This window comes from Emys orbicularis, chromosome 6 (assembly GCF_028017835.1).
Source record: "Emys orbicularis isolate rEmyOrb1 chromosome 6, rEmyOrb1.hap1, whole genome shotgun sequence".
Lineage (NCBI taxonomy): Eukaryota > Metazoa > Chordata > Testudines > Emydidae > Emys > Emys orbicularis.
The window spans coordinates 50,464,610-50,485,446 of NC_088688.1; the positions used below are offsets into that span (position 1 = coordinate 50,464,610).

Consider the following 20,837-nt stretch of genomic DNA (forward strand, 5'->3'; position numbering starts at 1 on the left):
TTAGATGGACTAATGGTACAAATAACTCCAGAGACGATGGAAGGTCTACGTCAAGCTTTAAGGGACAAAAAGGACTTTAAAATTACATGTGGCAAAATGGATGCAGAAGAAATAAAAGAATATGTAGATATTTGCTGGGTAGAGAATGAAGAAAAAGTAAACCAAGGGTATGAATATTTGTTACTAAAGCTGTGTGTATGGTGGTTGGAACTTTCTCTTCTCTTCCCACCTCTCTTGAAATGAAAGATGGATATTTAAAGAATGGAAAATAAAGTATTGTAATTAAAACTAATATCTTGCTGTTTAAAGCTGCCAAGGAAATAGGAGTCAAAACTGCCTGTACGCCTCTAGATATCACTATGAGAACAACTTTAGACTATAATGGTCTTTTGAGATTTTAATTATCAGAGGGGTAGCCGTGTTAGTCTGGATCTGTAAAAAGCAACAGAGAGTCCTGTGGCACCTTATAGACTAACAGATGTATTGGAGCATGAGCTTTCGTGGGTGAATACCCACTTCGTCAGATGCGTCTGACGAAGTGGGTATTCACCCACGAAAGCTGCGTCTGACGAAGTGGTTATTCACCCATGAAAGCTTATGCTCCAATACATCTGTTAGTCTATAAGGTGCCACAGGACTCTTTGTTGAGATTTTAATAACTGCCTGGTTTGGGAGTGGTGGGAAGAGGGTCTTCTTATGGTGTTGCCTGTTTTTAGTCACAGTCCATCTGTCTGACGAGGACTGGTTGGCTCCCTTCAGAGTTCAACAATGTCATTCATTAGATAGAGGGGGGCTACTCAGTGAGGGCTGCAAGATTCCCCTCCCCACCCCAGTGGCTGTGACTGTCAGGGCACTATCAGTACTATAACATATGAATTGGTTTAAGACAATGGTTTTCAACCTCTTTTCATTTGCGGACTTCTACAAAATTTCAAATGGAGGACCCCTTTGGAAATCCTAGACCTGTGGGTCCATGTACCACAGGTTGAAAACCACTGATTAAGAGTTTCATTGTAGGTGGCTTAGAGAATGTTTTGTTAGTTAGGGCCCTACCAATTTCATGGCCGTGAAAAAAGCCCTTCCCCATGACATCCGATGTCCCGTTGTTCCTAGGAGTGCCTCAGCAAAGGGGGCTCCTAGCTCCAGCTGGGCAGAGGAGGGAGAGGACGTATCCAGAGAGAGAGGGAGAGAGTGTGAGTGTATGTAATGTTGAATCAGACCCACCTCCACCTCAGGGAACCTCCTGCAGCTGCAGGACGCTCTGCGGTTGCGCCTTCAGAGTCCAGCTCTGAACACAGCACAGAAGCAATCCCATGATCCCCCTACAACAGGTTTCCGGACTCCCCCATTCCCCTTTTGGGTCGGGACCCCCCCCTCCCCCAGTTAAAACACTGACATTTCAGATTCAAACATCTGAAAACATTAAATTTACCAATTTTAATGTCCTATGGCTGTGAAATTGACCACAATGGACCACAAATTTGGTAGGGCCCTAATTATAGTGGGTCTGAATAAATCATGATTACTGTTCAAAATTAGTGTCTCTTGCATTATAATTAAATATCATAAAACAGTAGTTCTCAAATTATGGTCTTGACTTAGTCCTTTTTCTAGTGACTCATAGGACCAACCAGAACACATACACAGTGCCCCAGGGAGGTGGTCCACGAAAGGTACTCTTAGGAAATAGAAGGAAAAGCTGGAGGTCTACTGACCTGGTTAATCTTAGTCTATTAGGTACTCATATGTAAAGTGTGTGTGTTTATCTAGAACTGAGATGGGGTTAAATTTTATATAGAATGGAAATAGCAAATGTTTACAGTCTAAAACATACACATACCATAGCCTCTCTTTTGTATGTATTTTAATACTACAAATTTTATTTATATATTGAGATCATTAGAGAAGAGCTGTAATTTTATTCTTTTGAAGTTTGATTTAACTTAAAGCAATGGGTTTTTAAGTTGAACAGTTGATTTTTAGATGAAAGAATGCTCTGGTTCAGTTTTAATTTATTATACACTTATTCTATAGAGTTATAAGCCCAGTAGATGGAAAGTCAATGGAAGGAATTCAGAGTGAAAGAATACTACAGGGAGATTTTGAAACTGAGGAAAAACTTATGAAGTGTACCGAAGTAAGTAAATTAATACTAGTAAATAGTTTGTTTATATGTTAAAATATCAGATTTATTTATACCAATTGCTGTTCTAAATCGCATTAATAATACTGATAAAGGGAAGGTGCTACCACAGAAACTAGTTCACTTTTGGCATGCAGCCGTAGGAACATGCCAACTATGTTCCTGCCGTTCTCTCTGACTTTCATATCAAATGTGTGGATAGAAGCGATTTTATTTTTTAAATAGGGGTGATATATTTTCCTTTTTTTTTTTTTTTTTTTTTTTTAACTTTAGATGCAATTATGAAACTTCTAATCCAGTTATTCTCGTGGCTACTTGTTAATTCACTAAGTGTTTTAATTGTGAGGATAATTTCCAACAGTACTAACAGTATTTGCTGTTTGGGGACTTATTGTCTCTTCCTAGTTTTTGAAAGCACCTAGCACATTTGGGCACTATCATAATATATATAATAAAAATGAACAGTTATATTAGAACTGTCTTGCTACTGATAAACTACACAATTCCAAAGCTGAAAGTCTTTTGCCAATAAACAAGTGTAGGTAATTTTACTGCATCTTAAGCAGTGATACTGTACATTGAGCCATTTTGACAACTTTGAAATTCTTACACAAAAAGCCACTAATCATGTCATGTCCTTCCTATACTTTCAGGTGTTCTATATCCTAAAGGACCATGAGCTATCCAGTGCAACACCCTATCAGTTTGCAAAAGAGATTGCTGTAGCTTGCAGTGCTGCTCTTTGCCCGCATCTCAAAACGCTGAAAAATAATGGGATGAATAAGCTAGGTCTCAGAGTCTCCATTGATACCGATATGGTAATTTTTGTTTATTGCAGATATATACAACATTATTTAATATCATCACCTTAAAATAATGGTATTTAGGTATAGTTTCTCTAGCCCTTTTAAACCTTCCCACAGCGCCAAATGCAAAGTCCATTACCAGCAATGGATGTACCTGGAAAGAAGTCAGAACACAAGTCTGAGAATTAGATTCAATCCCTGTTGCTCCTAGAGAAACTACTCTAGGTCATGTTTCAAGATCTTAGCTGAGAGAGATGCAGAAGTTTATTTACAGCTCACCACAATTTAAACTTGTGGTTTTTGTTTAAAGTTTGATAGTTTTCAATAGTCTGTCATTAAGTAACTAATTCACAATATTTCTGGTTGCTTGCATCCTGAACTAGCAGTACCTTGAAGTGTTGAAGGCAGGTTATTCTATGAGCAGAAGGCGGTGTCTCACGGTTCTAAACACAAAACCTTCTTGCCAGTGAATGTGTTGACTTGCCCAAAGTCTCTTCAATACCATTTTTTAGAATAGAAAACTTGAGCTGAAATTTGTTTTATACTGATGGTGATGTTTGCATAGTGCATCTACTGCACCTCTACTTTTGGCTTGTATTAATATATAACATGTAATGTATCAACTTAATATAACTCTTTTTATTTTAGGTTGAGTATCAGTTAGGATCTGGAGGCCAACTTCTTCCACAGCATTATCTAAATGACCTGGACAGTGCTCTGATTCCTGTGATCCATGGTGGGACATCAGACCCCACAAGCTTACCATTGGAAATGGAATTAATATTTTTTCTTACAGAATACCTCTTTTAATATAAATGACAGCATATATTATACTATGTATAATCTGATTTGCTAGAACTAACCCAACACCAAAGCTGTAATGCTACCAACACTAAAAAAATGTTAAGATTTATTTAAAAAAAAAATTGTTTAGTAATAGATTTTTAAACTGGGTTTTGTTTCTAAAAAAATGAACCAACTCTCCTCCATCTCCAGCATAAAAGAAGAATTGTTGAGTTTAAGATTTCCTAAGGTTCCGAAACTTTACACTTAATACAGTCACTGAAAAAAGGCAAGGGATTCATTACCTCTAAGCAAACTGTAGCATTTACTATGTGCATTGTAAGGTTAAGCCATATACCTCTTAAACCCAAGCAAATATTTTAGTAACAGTCTTTATGATTAGATGTAACCTAAATCTGGGACACTCCATGTGGATGTGCAAATGGGCTATATTTACATTTTTTAAAAATCTTATAAAGTATATTTAATTGGTACAGAACTGTTGCTTGCTGTCGAGATCCAAATAAAATCTCTGAGGGTTGGCTGCAAACAGCAGATACGGTGTACTAATAATATATGGAATTTGCCTGCACAATCGGATATTGCTTGTGTGGGAAGGATAGAGAACAAAACTTTGCCAGGTATGTTGTAGGTTTTGGGGATTTTTTAAGATTTCATAATTGGACTTGTCCTGACTTTAAAATCAAGACATTTGACATGTTTGTTGGTGCTTTTGGAACTTGTGCTTTTAAACTGAGTCTCTTTATAGTGTAACTGATTTCCTTATGTATTTATAATGACTTATCTAACTTTGTTGGGTATCATTTTTGTATTACACTAATTGTTTCCCCCCCATGATTAAATATACCTTTGTAATTTGGGACTTCCAAGAGTGATTAAGAACAGGCCAGATGACCCTTAAAGTAGTAATCATGTAGCAATAAGTCAGGCATGAAACCTGTAATATCTTTTCTGCTCCCATCTCTAACTTCTGAGACCTCTTGGTAGCCCTGTTTATTTTTCAGGGAGAAAATGTATTAAGTGTGAATTTTCATGATCAGATTGCTTTGGCATATTTGAGGTTCTTTGTATAGTACATATTTTTGATACTGGGGTATTAGCAATTAAGAACTAAGATGATGCTTGTAATTTGTGCCTGAGTACTGAGGTTCAGTGAACACCAATCAGGTATGATAACTATTGCATAACGTACCTGTTTACTTTGAAGAGAATCAGAACATGCTATATCCAAGACCAAATCATTTGAGTAAAATGTTGTTAGAGTTTTAGACTGACATCATTAAAAATCTAAACATCTAGATGCCTTCTTGATTCTCATAGGGGATATTTATATGGTTTTTGTATCAAAAACGCAACTAGTAACTTAAAAAAATAATAAAATAAAAACGTCACCAGCCCTATTACCCACAGCTTGAAGACCCATATTAATGGAAAGGTTCAGGATTTAAGGTCTTAGGCTAGAAGAAACTAGGTATTTCATTATAGTAATGCACACACTTTTTGTTCAGAGATAAATTGCAGTTCTCTGGACCAGCCAAAGACATTAACATAGGCAGCATGAACAAGATGAATGTCCAGCCTTCTGAAAGTAGTTAACAAGAGGACAGCAGGGACAAGCAGTGTTTGAAACATGAACAATAGTCAACTGACCATTGTCATGTCCTTTGTCAATGTTAAGTACAGTTATAGCAGATGAAAGCAATTTGCAGACTAATTTTGTCTTTTTTGTTGCCATATTGGTTATTGGAAATTAGACTCATGTCTTAAACTCTTGCCATTTAATGTTTCAATTTCATTTAATAATTATCACTAACAAATAAAACTGACTTAAGTGCTTACTAGATGAGATAAAATAACATTGTTCTTCTGTTAAAAACAAAAAACATATATTTGACAAACATTTCCTATATTTTGTCAGTTTTTTCTGTCTTCAGAGTTTCTCTTTGCTTAGTTCTGCTATTGCACTTGGAGCGTAGACTGCTCTTAACAAAGGAATTGCTGTGTTTATTTCCAAATACAGCTGTAGACAATAGCCTGTAACTTACCAACAAATAAATGGACCAGCATGAAATGTTTCATAGGCCTGATCTACACTGTGGGGGGGAAGAATCGATCTAAGTTACGCAACTTCAGCTACTTGAATAACGTAGCTGAAGTTGACATACTTAGATCTACTCACCGTGGTGTCTTCACTGCGGTGAGTCGACTGCTGCTGCTCCCCCGTCGACTCCGCCTGCACCTCTCGCAGTGGTGGAGTACAGGAGTCGATGGGAGAGTGCTCGGGGATTGATTTATCACGTCTAGACTAGACGTGATAAATCGACCCCCGCTGTATCGATCGCTGCCCACTGATCCGGCGGGTAGTGTAGACATACCCATAGTAACTTTCCTGGTTTGGAAGACAACCACATGAGTGGCTCCTGGCCAAAAACTGAGGCTCTTTTAAGAGAGGTGCAGTAGTATAATCAGTGATGGACATAAAAGAATGGAGCAGAGAGGGCCTCGTGCACTCCAACGTCAGGTTAATCAGTCTATGCTTTAATTTTTTTAGTTTTTAGCCCTAATGCCTATGAAAAACACCCTATTAAATGTGAACTGAGTACAAACTGAAGCTCTGCACAGTCTACTGGAGACTGAGAGCGTGGACTCCCCTTCCCTCAACTATCCAACAAAACATCCCTTTATCTTAATTGTGTGTCAACGTAGGCTGTTGCTGCAGGATGGGGAAAGTATCATTAACAATTTATCATCAGTCTCCTTCACATGCAAACTTGCACCAAAATAACAGATACAAATAAAACCCAACTTAATTATTTTGCATCTGTGTGGGGACAATCCACAGACATACACCAAAATAACTAAGGCCTGGCCTACGCTAGAAAGTTATATTGACATAAATCCCCTTGCATCAACCTAGCTGTATGTGTCTCTACACTGAAATTTTTCTTTGGCCAATGTGAGCACCCCATTAGAGTGACGCAGTAACACCACCTTCCCAAATAGTGTTGAGCCATGGTTGACCTACTGAGGTCGACACAGTGCAAATGTAGACACTGTGTGATCTCTTTCAACCTCAACAGTATTCCAGCAGCTGTCTCACTGTTGACTGTCTCACAGCTGTGAACTCCAGTGCCCGGGGGGGTCAGAAACCAGAAGCCAAGCCTCCTCTTTAAAAATCTTCTGTATTTTGAAATGCCTTTTCCTGATTGCCCAGCTTGGAGAGCACACATAGCAGCTCTTCCTTGTGCGCAAGTGCTCAACTGACTAGGCTGGCTCAATGCTTTAGATGCATTCCTGCTTGGAGCAGATGGGAGGTATTGGATCGCCTGGGCCTATGGGGAGAAGAGACTGTGCAGGCACAGATAGGGAATTGTCATAGAAACATGGACATTTACTAAAAGATTTCACAGGGGAAGCAGGTCAGGGGGTACAATGGGGAACAGCAGCGGGCATACTACAAGGCCAGAAAGGCCAACAGTCTATCTGCTGCCAAGTCACAGACCTGCCAATTTTTACAACAAGCTGCATGTCATACTTGACGGAGACCCCACCAGCACCCTGCAGACCACTGTAGATCCCTCTGAGGAGCTGGAGACAGAGACCCCTGCAGTTAACAGCAAGCAGGAAGAAGAGGATGGGGGACCTGCAGCAGGGTGAGGGTCCAACTATGCCTATGCTGTGAGCCAAGACCTGGTTGAGACTCCACCAGTCTAGCCAGTCCCACCAGCCAAGCACAGACAAGCCCAGTGCAGTGGAAGGAACCTTGGGTAAGCGTATGCGTGCATTTTTCCTCGCGGTGTTTAAATGTACATATAGTGCTTGGCCACACTCCAACTTAGCAGGACACGGGTATAGACTTTTCATTTTATTTGTACTAGACAAGGTAGCAATACAACAAAGGGGGTAAAGTTGGTATCCGCCTGTCATTCCCGTCGAATTTGAGGGATGGGAGGTGTGGAGCAGTTTGTTCACGTACACAGGCTGTGTCTTGTATCCTCCTGAGTGATCTTGATAAAACTTTCATTGGAGGTACTCTGCAGTCCTCTCCTGACAGTTTCTAGGGATGACAGCCTTGTTTCTAACTCTGTGGAAGGATACTTTCCTACCCCACTCTGTGATGACTTTGGCAGGCACTGTTGCAGTAAACAGGCTAGCAGCATACAGGCCCTGGTGGCTTTGCGATGCCACAGCCACTGTGCTACCAGTGCCTTTTTTAAACTCAGGAGTGAGAGATTTGTTAAAATCGCTGCCTCCTGTGGAAAATAGTGCCATTACCCTGTATTCATACTCATGGAAATAAAGGCTGAAATTCTGTTTTATGCAACAGAACAACTCTCTCTTCATTCCTCCTCCCACCCCTGTTCTGGGTGTGTCATAGTCATGGCTGGGGCTGGAGAACGGAGAACTGTGATGTGCAGGGGTGCTCCAAAGCTATCGTGTCAATAAGCATGTCTATTTAAAATGCTTATAGGAGTAAGGAAAGGGAGTTGTGAAATTTAGCTTTCACTTTTATAGTCACAAAGGAAAGTGATACATCAGTGTGTGTATCATCTGTAGCTACTGTCATTGCAGCCTTGAGGGGTGCCCCTCCACTTGCTTGGAATGCCAGACCCTAAGGAGGAGAAAGAAGAGGGTATGTTCAGTGCGATCCTGCAAGCCAGTGCTGTATTGGATTGTGAACAGACGACCTAGAGGGTTAATGTAGCAGCCAACATGAAGAAGGCAAGTAAATGCATGGTGGTGGATGCCTTTGTAAATTGAAGAAGGAGCAGTAAGTCAGCGGGAAGTGTCCTCTGGGCCTGAGCCAGTCCACAGGCTGGGTCTATACGTTTGACATCCCTGAATTAAGGCATATTCAGAAACAGTCAGTCTCCGTGTAAATACCAAGTGATGGAAAAAACTTGATCTCTTGCTAAATTGTTCCAATGATTAATTATCCTCTGTTAAAAATTTGCACTTTATTTCCAGTTTTACTTTATTGAGCTTTGACTTCCAGCCATTGAATTCTATTATTGTACTTAAGTTTTGGGAGCTGAAACTGTTCCTTGTTAAAGGCTCTTCAGCATGTTATAAAATCAAGATGAATTTCCAAAAAATATAAATTTATTGCATACCAAAACCAGTAAAGGAACAATGTGCAAGTTAAAAACGAAGACAATAAAACAAATTAACAGAATTTTACAAGGGGAAAGAACATTCATGTCCATTTCAATCCACTTGTGGCTCTCACAGGTCAGTGTGTGTAACCAAACTGCTGAATATGTGAAACCTTCTGCCCCCAATCCATGCTACCGTTTCAGTCTGTAAAGTTCTAGACCAGGTTCCAAAGTTCCCATCTCAGGGTATGTCTACACTACAGGATTAATCCGAATTTATATAATTCGAATTTGGGAAACAGATTGTATAAATTCGATTGTATGTGGCCACACTAAGCACATTAATTCGGCGGTGTGCGTCCATGTACCGGGGCTAGCGTCGATTTCTGGAGCGTTGCACTGTGGGTAGCTATCCCATAGCTATCCCATAGTTCCCGCAGTCTCCTCCGCCCATTGGAATTCTGGGTTGAGATCCCAATGCATGATGGGGCCAAAAACATTGTCGCGGGTGGTTCTGGGTATATCCTCCCCCCTCTCCAGGAAGCAACGGCAGACAACCGTTTCGCGCCTTTTTCCTGGGTGAACAGTGCAGACGCCATACCACGGCAAGCATGGAGCCCGCTCAGCTCAAGACAGCAGTCATGAACATTGTTAATACCTCGCGCCTTATCGTGCAGTTTATGCTGAACAAGAACCTGGAAAACCAGGCGGCGAGGAGCAGGCTACAGCAGCGCGGCGACAAGAGTGATGAGGATATAGACATGGAATTCTATCGAACCGCGGGACCCGGTGCTTGGAGATCATGCTGTTAATGGGGCAGGTTATAGGCATGGAACGCCGATTCTGGGCCCGGGAAACAAGCACAGACTGGTGGGACCGCATAGTGTTGCAGGTGTGGGACGATTCCCAGTGGCTGCGGAACTTTTGTATGCGTAAGGGCACTTTCATGGAACTTTGACTTGCTTTCCCTTGCCCTGAAGCGCCAGAATACCAGGATGAGAGCAGCCCTCACAGTTGAGAAGCGAGTGGCAATAGCCCTGTGGAAGCTTGCAACGCCAGACAGCTACCGGTCAGTCGGGACATGACATGGAACATGGTGAGGGGGGAGGGAGGTTATACAGCGGCTGCAGCGGCACTCTGTCATCCTGCTGCCGTTCCTGAAGCTCCACCAGACGCCGGAGCATGTCCGTTTGCTCACGCAGCAGCCCCAGCGTTGCAGCCTGCCACCTCTCATCTCGAGCGTCCCTCAAGACCTCACGTTCACTGGCATCTTTCCTAAATTTAGATACAGTGTCCTTCCACTTATTCAAATGAGCTCTTTCGTTGCGGGTGGATTCTATTATTTCTGTGAACATGTCGTCTTGCGTCCTCTTTCTACGCCACCTTATCTGAGATAGCCTTCGGGACGGAGGAGGGAGGCTTGAAAAATTTGCAGCTGCTGGAGGGAGGGTTGAAAGAAAGGAGAGACGTTTTTAAACTGATACATTTTACAGAACAATGCTTATACTCTTTCATGGTGAAAAACACTATTCACATTACATAGCACATGTGATTTCAGTACAAGGTCGCATTTTCCATCTTAATATTGAGTGCCTGTGGCTTTGGTGTTAGAGATCACAGACGCAGGTCCGGGCAACAGAATTCAGCTTGCACGCAGCCATGGTAAGCCATAGTCTTTCGGCTTCTGCGCCCTCCTTTCCCACATACCAAGCAAAGCCTGTTGACTGCTGCGGTTTTCCTGTTAACCTTCAGCAGCAGAAAACAAACTAACCCCCCCACCATCCAATTCTCTGGGATGATCGCTTTATCCCTCCCCCCACCGCGTGGCAGGTATCAGGAAAGATCCCTGCAGAAACCAAACTAACCCCCCCGCCCTCCCCCTCCCGCCATGAATTCCCTGGGATGATCAATGTACCCCTCCCCCGACCGCGTGGCTGGTAACAGGGAAGATCCCTGCTAGCCAAATGCGAAAAGCTCAGGGCCAATTCCCCCCCCCCGTGCTTGGCTAACTGCAGGGAAGGATTTCTTTTCAGCCACAGGCAAACAGCCCAGTAGGAACGGCCACCTCTGTCCCCTTAAGTTCCCGTATTTCAACCAGGTTACCATGAGCGATATCACTCTCCTGAGGATTACACAGCAAGATAAAGAACGGATGTTGCTTGAATGCCAGCAAACACCGGGACCATACGCTGCCAGGCTTTGTCAGGCAATGATACCAGATTACTTGCTGCAAGCATGGCGTGGTCAAGTGGCCTACCATGGAGAACGGAATAAGGCTGCACTGCCCAGAAACCTTGTGGCAAGGCTTTTGGAGTACCTCCAGGAGAGCTTCATGGAGATGTCCCTGGAGGATTTCCGCTCCATCCCCAGATACGTTAACAGACTTTTCCAGTAGCTGTACTGGCCGCGAATGCATCCCAAGTCCTCAGGGCAAATTAATCATTAAAAAACGCTTGCTTTTAAACCATGTTTTATATTTTAAAAGGTAAACTCACCTGAGGTCCCTTCCATGGGGTCATGGTCTTGGCTACTGGCTTGGGAGGCTTGGGAGGGTACTTCAGTCAGGCTGAGAAAAAGATCCTGGCTGTTGGGGAGAACGGAGTGCTGGGTGCTGTCTGCAAGCTCGTCCTCCTCCTCCTCCTCTTCCCCATCCGCAGAATCCTCAGGTGTAGCTGATGAGACTATCCCCGACCCGGAATCCACGGTCACAGGTGGGGTAGTGGGGGCGGCCCCCCCTAGAATTGCATGCAGCTCGGCGTAGAAGCGGCATGTCCGCGGCTCTGACCCGGAGCGACCGTTTGCCTCCTTTGTTTTTTGATAGGCTTGTCTGAGCTCCTTGACTTTCACGCGGCACTGATCTGAGTCCCTATTGTGGCCTCTCTCCATCATGCCCTTGGAGATTTTTTCAAAAGTTTTGGCATTTCGTCTTTTCGAACGAAGTTCTGCTAGCACTGAATCCTCTCCCCATATAGCGATCAGATTCAGTACCTCCCGTGCGGTCCATGCTGGTGCTCTTTTTCGATTATCAGCCTGCATGGTTACCTGTGCTGATGAGCTGAGGTATCTGTGGTCACCTGTGCTCTCCACACTGGGCAAACAGGAAATGAAATTCAAATTTTCCTGGGGCTTTTCCTGTCTACCTGGCCAGTGCATGCGAGTTCAGATTGCTGTCCAGAGCGGTCACAATGGTGCACTCTGGAACAGCTCCCGGAGGCCAATACCATCGAATTGTGGCCACACTAACCCTAATTCGAATTGACAAAATCGATTTTGGCGCTACTCCGCTCGTCGGGGTGGAGTACAGAAATCGATTTTAAGAGACCTTTATTTTGAAATAAATGGCTCCGCTGTGTGGACGGGTGCAGGGTTAATTCGATTTAACGCTGCTACATCCGAATTAAAGTCATAGTGTAGACCAGGCCTCAGTCAGAGGGTTCTGCATGGGCATCACGTCAAGTGGAGCACCCATAGGGACACTACTCAAATGAAGAGAGGTTGGTTACCTTGTACTGTAATTTTTTTTGAGATTTGTGTTCCTATGAGTGCTCCACTACCTGCCCTCCTTTCCCTCTGCTTCAGAATTTAGTCTCCATGGGACTGTGTAGTAGAGAAGGAACTGAGGCTGGTTATCTGTTGTAGCCCTATGTATCCTCAGTATGGGTCACAAGAATTGCTAAAGCACCGACTGAATGACTGTTGCTGAAAATCACCATTTGAAGGCTCATATACACCACCCTGGGGACACACCTCTCAAAATATTCCAGTTACTGCCCAAGGTTAGTAACCTTTCCATAGGTATTGTTCCTCAACTTTTCTAGAAAGTTGTTTCATAGAGAGAACTAACTAATAGAAGTGATGGCTTCTGTGAGAAACAAAAATATAACTAATTTGTCTTTGCAGACAACTTTCCTAACAAAGAAATGTCCATCTATGACATGGTCAGAATAGGATTTGGATAGATAAGTTACCCTAGAGCAGTGGTTCCCAAAGTGCGGTTCGCGAACCCCTGGGGGTTCGCAGGACGTTTCAGGGGGTTCGCAAGAAAAATTTCATTAATGGCGGCCAGAGGACTCTGCTAGGACACAGTTGCAGGGCAGACAGCCCGAGCCCCAGGGAGTGCAGGGACGGGCAGTTAGATCCAGCAGCCCGAGCCCTCCCCTGTCAGCCAGGGAGCCGGCAGCCCGAGCCTTGGGGAGAGCGGGCAGTTTGAATCGGCAGCCCCAGCCCTCCTGTGTCAGCGGGGGAGCCGGCAGCCCGAGCCCCAGGGAGAGCGGGGCCGGGCAGTTGGGGCAGGCAGCCCGAGTCCCGGCGGTCAGTGGGGGAGCCGGCAGCCCGAACCACACCGCTCCGCACAGGGCTGGCAGCCTGAGCCCCAGGGAGAGCTGGGCCGGGCAACTGGGGCCAGCAGTCCGAGCCCTGCCCCCGTCAGCGGGGGAGCCGGCAGCCTGAACCCCAGCGCTCTGTGCGGGGCTGGCAGCCCGAGCCCCAGGGAGAGTGGGGCCGGGCAGTAGGGGCTGGCAGCCCAAGCCCCGCCCCCATCAGCGGGGGAGCCGGCAGCCCGAACCCCAGCCCGAGCCCCAGGAATTTGCCAAATCTCATCTAAAGCCAGAACCACAACCCTCCTTGTTACCACCAGCCACAACCTCACCCGAAACTAGAGGTGGGTGAAAAATACCAAGCATTTTTCACAGAAAGTTTTGAATTTTTTTCACATTTTTCAAAATTGCCCAAGAAAAATTTACAAAAAACTGAAACGGAAAAATGGTCCTTTTTCAAAAACTGTTTTCATGAAACATTTTTCTGATTTTTGAAAACCAAAAATGAATTTATTTTTATTCGAAACCATTTTTTTTTTTAAACAAAAGCCAAAAAAACATTTTACAGAAACATTTTTGGTTTCTGGTTTTTCTATGTTCGTTTAAAAAAAAGTTTAAATTAAAAATATTTTTCAGAGGTTCATAGATTCCGGGGCCCGGCAATTGGGGCATCCATCACACTGAGGAAATTTAAACTTAAATCCCTGAAAATATTCATTTTTATGAGGGGGTTCGGGTTCGCGGGCTGTTAAAGTTTGGGAACCACTGCCCTAGAGGAATGAGTTTTGATTTGGAAAAGAGGACCAGCAACCTCAGCTACTGCGTGATGAACACACATTTAATATAGTGTTTCAGTAATACCTTATGCAGGTCACGTTAGAAAACAGATTGAATGGGGATAAGTATTGGAGAAATTGTGAAAGATGTGGTTTTATTCATCTGATGGACATGTCCAGTCTGCCTACTAGGGTGCAATTTATAATCAAATTTTACAAATGGTTGGATATTTATTACTACATGCTCCAGAGGCTTCCTTGTGGAAATGATCCCTTTCAAAGAAATTAATTACTCTTATCTATTACTAGCTCTACTTCTGAAGGCCTTTCACAGGCAAAAGAAAAATTGTTCAAAAACTCAAGGAATGGTTCCAACAAAATTAGGAAGTTACAGAAAAAATAATGCATCAATTATGTACCCAGCACAACGAGATGCTTTGGTTACTATTTATTCAATAATCAAAATACATATGTCCACAACAGTACATCTGTCCAATTTCTTGAATATTAATGTTTGATAAGTTATAAATTTTACTCCTTTTAATAATTGCACCAGAAACTTCTAGTTTCACACCTTACACAGAGCTTTGATTATATTCCTGCATGTTTCTTTACACTAAAGCGTTTGCTATAATTGTTTTACTTCTGTTTACATGATGTTTTGTAAAGGTGTTAATACTCCCTAATATAAAAAGCCTGTGCCACTTCACATAGCTCCGTTACTGATGGCATTCATCTTAGTTTTGCCAATGAGAAGTGTGGAAGGTGGTTTCCCATTTATTATGCTGCAGTTTGGGCATTAAACCAGGCTCTGTACTGCGTGTTTAAAAATGGAAAAGTACGTATAAAAGCTGTGTAGGGTCGAGCAGTAGCCCCCTTTTAACAGAATTCTAGGCTCAGGGCTCGTGCCCCGTAACCGTTTTTTAACAAGTGTAAGGGCTGGAGCAGGCAGCGGTACCTCTACTCGGCCCTAGCCCGAAGGGGACACTCCCCTCGGAAGGGGACAGGGCCGATCACTGAACGATGGACAGTGATGCGGCACCACAGCCCCCTGCGGTGACGTGGCGTAGCGATGGAAGCACGCGCTCGGTTTATGCTGAACCATTAACAGCGCCCCTGAATTGCCGTTTCGCGGGGGCTGGGGTATTAATCCGTTCTCCTGCCCCACCACCCTGCTGCCATTGGCCAGCCCCAGCCGCCGGCGGGGCCTCACCGCACCGCGCGGCTGCGTGTCCGGGATGGGCGGGCCGCGATGTGCCCTGAGCAGGGTTCCGGCCCTGGCACCTGGGAAGGAAGCAGCAAGACCCGCTTCTTCCGCGGGGGAAGACGGGTCCCTCGGCAGCAGCTCCAGGGCGCCCCGCCCGGGAAGACAGTCACGAGGTGCTGCGCTGCCCTACAGGAGCAACCGTTGTTCGCTGGTCCGGCAGCAAACCCGGCTCCTTGCGCCCCGAGTCCCAGGCTGAATCGAGTCCCGGCCGCAGGAGGCGGGGCTAAGCCGGCAGGACCCAGGCGCCTGCGCCCGGCCATGGAGAGGGAGCTCGGTAAGAGCTGGGTGCTCCCCGCTGGGCAGGCCGCTGTACCGGGGGCTGCGATGAACCCCCCGTTGCTCGGCTCAGGCCGAGGGCGAGGAGGCTTGGCTGGGGGTGGGGCGAGGGAGTGGTGCAGCCGCCGGAGGCACCGTCTGAGCCCAGCCCTGCGCTGTACCTGTTCTCCCAGACGCCCAGTCACACGGCCCCGACCCGCTGAGGTGTCGTCAGCGCCGGTGCCCAGCCCCTCGGCGCTCGCTGCGTACGTTGCTCTGGGGGGCGGTGGTAACCAACCCCCTTCCCGAGCCTCCTGGAGGCGGCAGTCTTAGGGGCGGGCAAGAGGCTCTGCCTAGAGGCGCTGGCTGCGGGCGGGCGCCTGGCCGGTAGGACGCAAGTTGCAGAGCGGCAGGGCAGAAAACCGACCCCCAGACTAAATGACGGGGAAAACCCGCCGGAACCGGAGAATATAAGTGAGGGGAGAGAGACTTCGCATTTCTGCTTCGTGACATGACGTCATGAATCTGAGCGCGTTTGCGTCATGTCGGCGGCGGGGGATAGTTTAAAAAACCCGCTGGCCGCGTTAGAGGGGCGGAAGCGCTTCTGTGTCTTCCATGGGTTGTCTTGTCCCAGGGAGCCGTGACCTGCCCCTTAGCCCCCTACGTCGACCTCTCTACTCCGCGCCTCAGACCCCAGCTAAAAGCCTGCTGTCCTCTGCTGCTAGGGAGCTTCCTGTCTGTGGGAGTCCACGAGCATAGATCCTGGAGTATGAGAGGGCTCCTGATAATTTTCCTTATAGTTCCTAGGACTTTGGCTATCCTTCTAAGGATTTTAAAAGGCTTACGTTAATGAAGCTCTGCTCCAGCCAGCCTCAAGAAGGGGAAAACCGCCCCCCCCCAAGTTTTCTTTGCTCCCCATTTCCATGCTAAAGGAATTTTCTTACTGAATTTTTGTGGAGGTGAAGTGAAGTTGCAGGTAACTCGGCAGTGTGAGCTGTCTTACTTTGCACAAATATTGAGATCTGAAGAAAATATAAATTCAGGAACTGCAGCATTAAGATTGCAGTTCTCAAACAAGGCACCCAAACTATCTGACCCATCTGTAACAGTCCAATTTTATTAGTGATCAGAAAAACTAAAATGTCTTAATAGTACAATGGTGTGCTGCTTTACAGCCTTGTTTACACAGGACACACAAAAGGATTCTATGAATTCCTGCTTGAGGCAGAATGCACTGAATACAGGCAGTCATGTCTCTTTCCTCATTAAGAGTAGAGCCCTATAATAGTCAGCCAATTATCCAAGTGTCATTAGACAAAGTTAGCATGTTACTTTCACAGACATCATCCCCCAATCATATTAGAACAGTTTAGTGAAAAAAACATCAGTTAGTGTGCTGGCAAATCATCACACTTCGTATCTAAGATCTATATATGTAGACCCCTGCATAAAATTTGTATCTGCATCTGCAAAAATAGTCCATGGATATAAAGCAGATATCCACAGATTTGTGGGGCTCTAGATACAAAATTTGTGTCTGCATCTGATCCACAAAAATGGTCTGTGGATATAAAATGGATATCCATGATTTGCAGGGCTCTATATATATGAAACAAATTCTAAAATGAGCATTCTTTGTTGCAGTTTTGATAGTAGATATACATCAGGAAGATGGTGGGCTGGTATATCCAGGTGGCAAAGTGAAAATAGTTTTGGTGCCTTATTTGAGAAATGCAACTAAACTCTACATCAGGTGGTTTGTTGTTTTTAAAAACTCTCACTCTTGGAAGATAATATGCCCTCAGATTGGGAGACTGCACCCTTAACTTAATTTGAAAAGAGTTATCTGTGTTTATCAGATTTTTGTTTCCTGATGAATCAACAGGGAATTTGTATGGGAAGTAGAGCCCTGTATGGGATTAGTGAGCCCTGCAGTGGGACCCTCTGGCATAACAGTGGGAGTGGGATTAAAAATAGTCCCAAGCAGAGGTCTAATGGGAAGTACATTGTAACAATGGGACAAAGATCAGAATTTACTACCTGATGCTTCTAGGGTGATGCTAGAAGAATAGATTAACACAGTTCAGGTGAATGAAAGAAAGATGCCATAATGGTGAGGGTCATAAAGGCAAGATGAGAGAGGATTATAGAATTATGGATAAATGGGAATTTTGGTTTCAATAGCAATCTTTTCCGCTCAATCTCTCCTCCCCCCCCCCCCCCCGCCTCTCTGTATATTTTAGCTCCTCTCTCACTTCCTCCCTGTAACAAACTGGCAGTGTTTACTGAAACACCTTGTCACAGTTCAGGGCAACTTGTGTTTCCCCTTAGTGGTTCAGCAAGGGCACCTATTCTTAGGCTTCTAGCTCCCTAGCTGTTGCCTTTCTTGGGTGGAAACCTGCATCTCTCTCCCTCCTGACCAGGATATGGCACAGTTCCCTGACTATATTGTGATTTTCCCAGCAAAAGACAGACTGCATAAGTAAGTCTGCCTCACTTCTCAGAGATGGTACAGTAATGTGATTGTCACAGTCATAAGTAAGGCTCCGTGTTTGTCACAGATTCCGTGACCTCCGTGATTTCTGCAGTGGCCCGTGTGGCTGGCCCAGGAGCCGCCTGAGCAGCTTGAGCACCCCCTGGGCCAGTTGCACCAGCTGCTGCTGGGGCAGTCTCGGGGCCCCCCCACCTCCCAGAAGCAGGAGTTTGGGGCTCAGGGCTGGGGATAGGGGTACAGGGTGGTGCTTACCTGGGGGGCTCCCCGGAAGGGCGACAGGAACTCCCATCCCTCAGCTCCTAGCTCCATGTGCTGCCTCTGTCTGCAGGCATGGCCCCTGCAGCTCCCATTGGCTGCAGTTCCCAGCCAATGAGAGCTGCAGAACTGGGGCGTGGGGTGGAGCGGAGGCAGCACATGGAGCTAGCAGCTGGAGGTCACTGCTTCCCAGGAGCCGGGTAGTGAGCTGGCTGCAGCCCCCCCCCCCCCCCCCCCGAGCACCCAAGGAGGGTGGAGGATGTTTCTCTGGAGCTGTTACAACCTGAATGAATTTGCTTGATCATCCCCTACTGTTATCCTATATACCGTTCTGTGGAAATACATACAATCCCTCAGTAACACACAGACAATAGCATTTTTAATACGATGGACTCCCAAGATATTAAACTCAATTAAATAAGGTTTGTCCAAGATGTCACACACCCACTCTGTTAGTAGCTGCTAATCCTGCTAATTTATTGAGCAGAGTTAGCAAGTTACGTGCTACTTCACTGTTTATAAGAGCAGTGCAAATTACACCATGAAACGGGCGTAGCCAGGTGGAGGGAACAGGGGGAGCAATCAAAAAAAAAAGGCGCCACCCGCTGCGGTGCTTTTACTCACCCGGCGGCGCTCCGGGTCTTCGGCGGCACTGAAGGACCCACCGCTGAAATGCCACCGAAGACCCACGGAGCAAGTGAAGGTCCCGCTGCCGAAGTGCCGTCGGGTGAGTAAAAGCGCCACAGCTGGTGACGCCTTTTTTTTTTTTTTGATTGCTCTCCCTGCTCCCTCCGGGTGAGTAAAAATTAAAAAGGCGCCAAGAAATTGACAAGGCGTCACTTGTGCTCAGTGGGGGAGCGGCCGCTGCCCTCTCCCCCCCAGCTACGCTACTGCCATGAAAAGAGAAGATTAAAGGTGAGGACTGAATAGTCTTTTGGGAGGAACCTTAGGAACAACCAATACCAGGAGAAGGTTTTTATCTTATTTTCTTTGCTAGTAAACTAAATCCCCAGGAAGAAGTTGAATTTAGACTTCATGTAGTGTGTGGATTGTGTTTTTTACAGCAGGATTGGAAAGGCATCTGCTTATTTTCTTGTCTGATGTCTTTTTTCCTTTTCCAGTTGCAATGGTAAGAAAGTATTTAAAACTTTTCTTCATATATGCAGTATACTTACTTTAAATATTATTGACATAGGAACTTGGAGTGGAAATGTATTGGATTATTTTCTGAACACTAACCAGATTAAAACCAGAGATGGAGCAGAAATTATCTGGTATCATGCAGCAAACAATAAATCACAAATGAAAGAGGCAATACAAAGTAAGTATTGTATGTGTATTTTGGAAAACGAATCTATCAATATCATTGTTTTCACATAAAATATTTTTATGATGCTATAATCTTAGTTTGGTGACATAACATAGAATATAATGTTGCAGTGTCCAAAGTTAAGATGTAATTAAATTCCATTTGGATTTGTGGAAAGCATGTACTCAGTTTGGTTCTTTTGGGGAAACAATCTTTATTTGTCTCCTAAATGAGTACTTTGATAATTTTACACCCCAAGAAGCACGTCTGCCAAATGCAAGTGATTTAACTGTTACCAAGATGGTTACCCCACATACTGAACTGCCATCCACATTTGTAAGGATGTTGAGACTTGGCTATTAAATGTAAACTGTGTCTCTGTTGTGACCATAAACGTTAGCTTAGTTGTGCTGTCACCCATATTGACAAAGCACAAGTATGGATATGGCAATTAATAGTTTTTAGTTTTAGTTTAATTAATAGTCCGTCACCCAAGCTGTCTTCCTAAGTGATCTGTTGAAGGCACAAACTTAACAGTCTTGCAGGTGAATAGCTGGTGATTGCTGCATCCAAAAATAACTTGTACCTTTGTCATGAGCTGAAGTAGCATAGTACATTTCAAGATGTCATTGACTATGACTATTCACCTGATTTTTTTCTGCTTAATTTTTAATAATTGCTAACCAGTTATTTTGTCTCACTATATCAACAACTACTCTCTGTTGTCCTCTCTTAAGTGACCACCCTGTTTTTGTCCCTATCCAGTTTAGGATGTCATTTATTAACAGACCTTGAGTGGAACTTTCAAAGTGCAAACTGGTCAGTCCTCATTGCTGGCAGATAAGCCACTGTCCAAAATTCCACTTATGTATGTGAACAGTGCATTTAGATGAAATAAGTCCAATGTTCCTTTTGTGGTGACAGATACATATATACCCAAGAAGATCTGACCAAAGTGGGGCATTTCTGTAGTTATGTGAATAGTTCCACAGTCTTAATATTGAATCCACTCCTGAGTTCACTTGATATCTGCCAACAATGAAGAACAATGATTGAAGAATTTTGATTTTGCACACTTGAATTGAACTTGTGTGAGCTATTCTATGATACACAGATGCAGATAACTACCCAAAATGTCACCAAAATCTATCATTCCCATCAAGATATTGGAGAATACAAAAACATCTGCCAATAGGCTTCATTCATTTTTCTGGAGTGACAATGGTGATCTTGGTCTTCTGTCTCAGTTGATAGTGATGATTGTGATCTATTCATCAGTTACATTGCAAAATCTGGTGACTCCATGTTTCCAAAAC

General features: G+C 44.6%; 2 protein-coding genes across 2 annotated transcripts in view; both read left to right on the top strand.

Annotated features, from left to right (window-relative positions):
* The window catches only part of ZFYVE16 (zinc finger FYVE-type containing 16), a 33,202-nt gene extending 29,336 nt beyond the window's left edge, over nucleotides 1–3,866 (top strand). The window contains exons 15-18 of the mRNA XM_065406370.1: nucleotides 5–167; nucleotides 2,035–2,137; nucleotides 2,797–2,961; nucleotides 3,598–3,866. Coding sequence (XP_065262442.1) covers nucleotides 5–167; nucleotides 2,035–2,137; nucleotides 2,797–2,961; nucleotides 3,598–3,759 — 593 coding nt within the window. The 3' untranslated portion in view covers nucleotides 3,760–3,866. The remainder of the gene's footprint in view (nucleotides 1–4; nucleotides 168–2,034; nucleotides 2,138–2,796; nucleotides 2,962–3,597) is intronic.
* Nucleotides 3,867–15,411: 11,545 nt separating this feature from the next.
* Nucleotides 15,412–20,837, top strand: part of FAM151B (family with sequence similarity 151 member B) — a 31,169-nt gene continuing 25,743 nt past the window's right edge. The window contains exons 1-2 of the mRNA XM_065406836.1: nucleotides 15,412–15,482; nucleotides 19,408–19,533. Coding sequence (XP_065262908.1) covers nucleotides 15,467–15,482; nucleotides 19,408–19,533 — 142 coding nt within the window. The 5' untranslated portion in view covers nucleotides 15,412–15,466. The remainder of the gene's footprint in view (nucleotides 15,483–19,407; nucleotides 19,534–20,837) is intronic.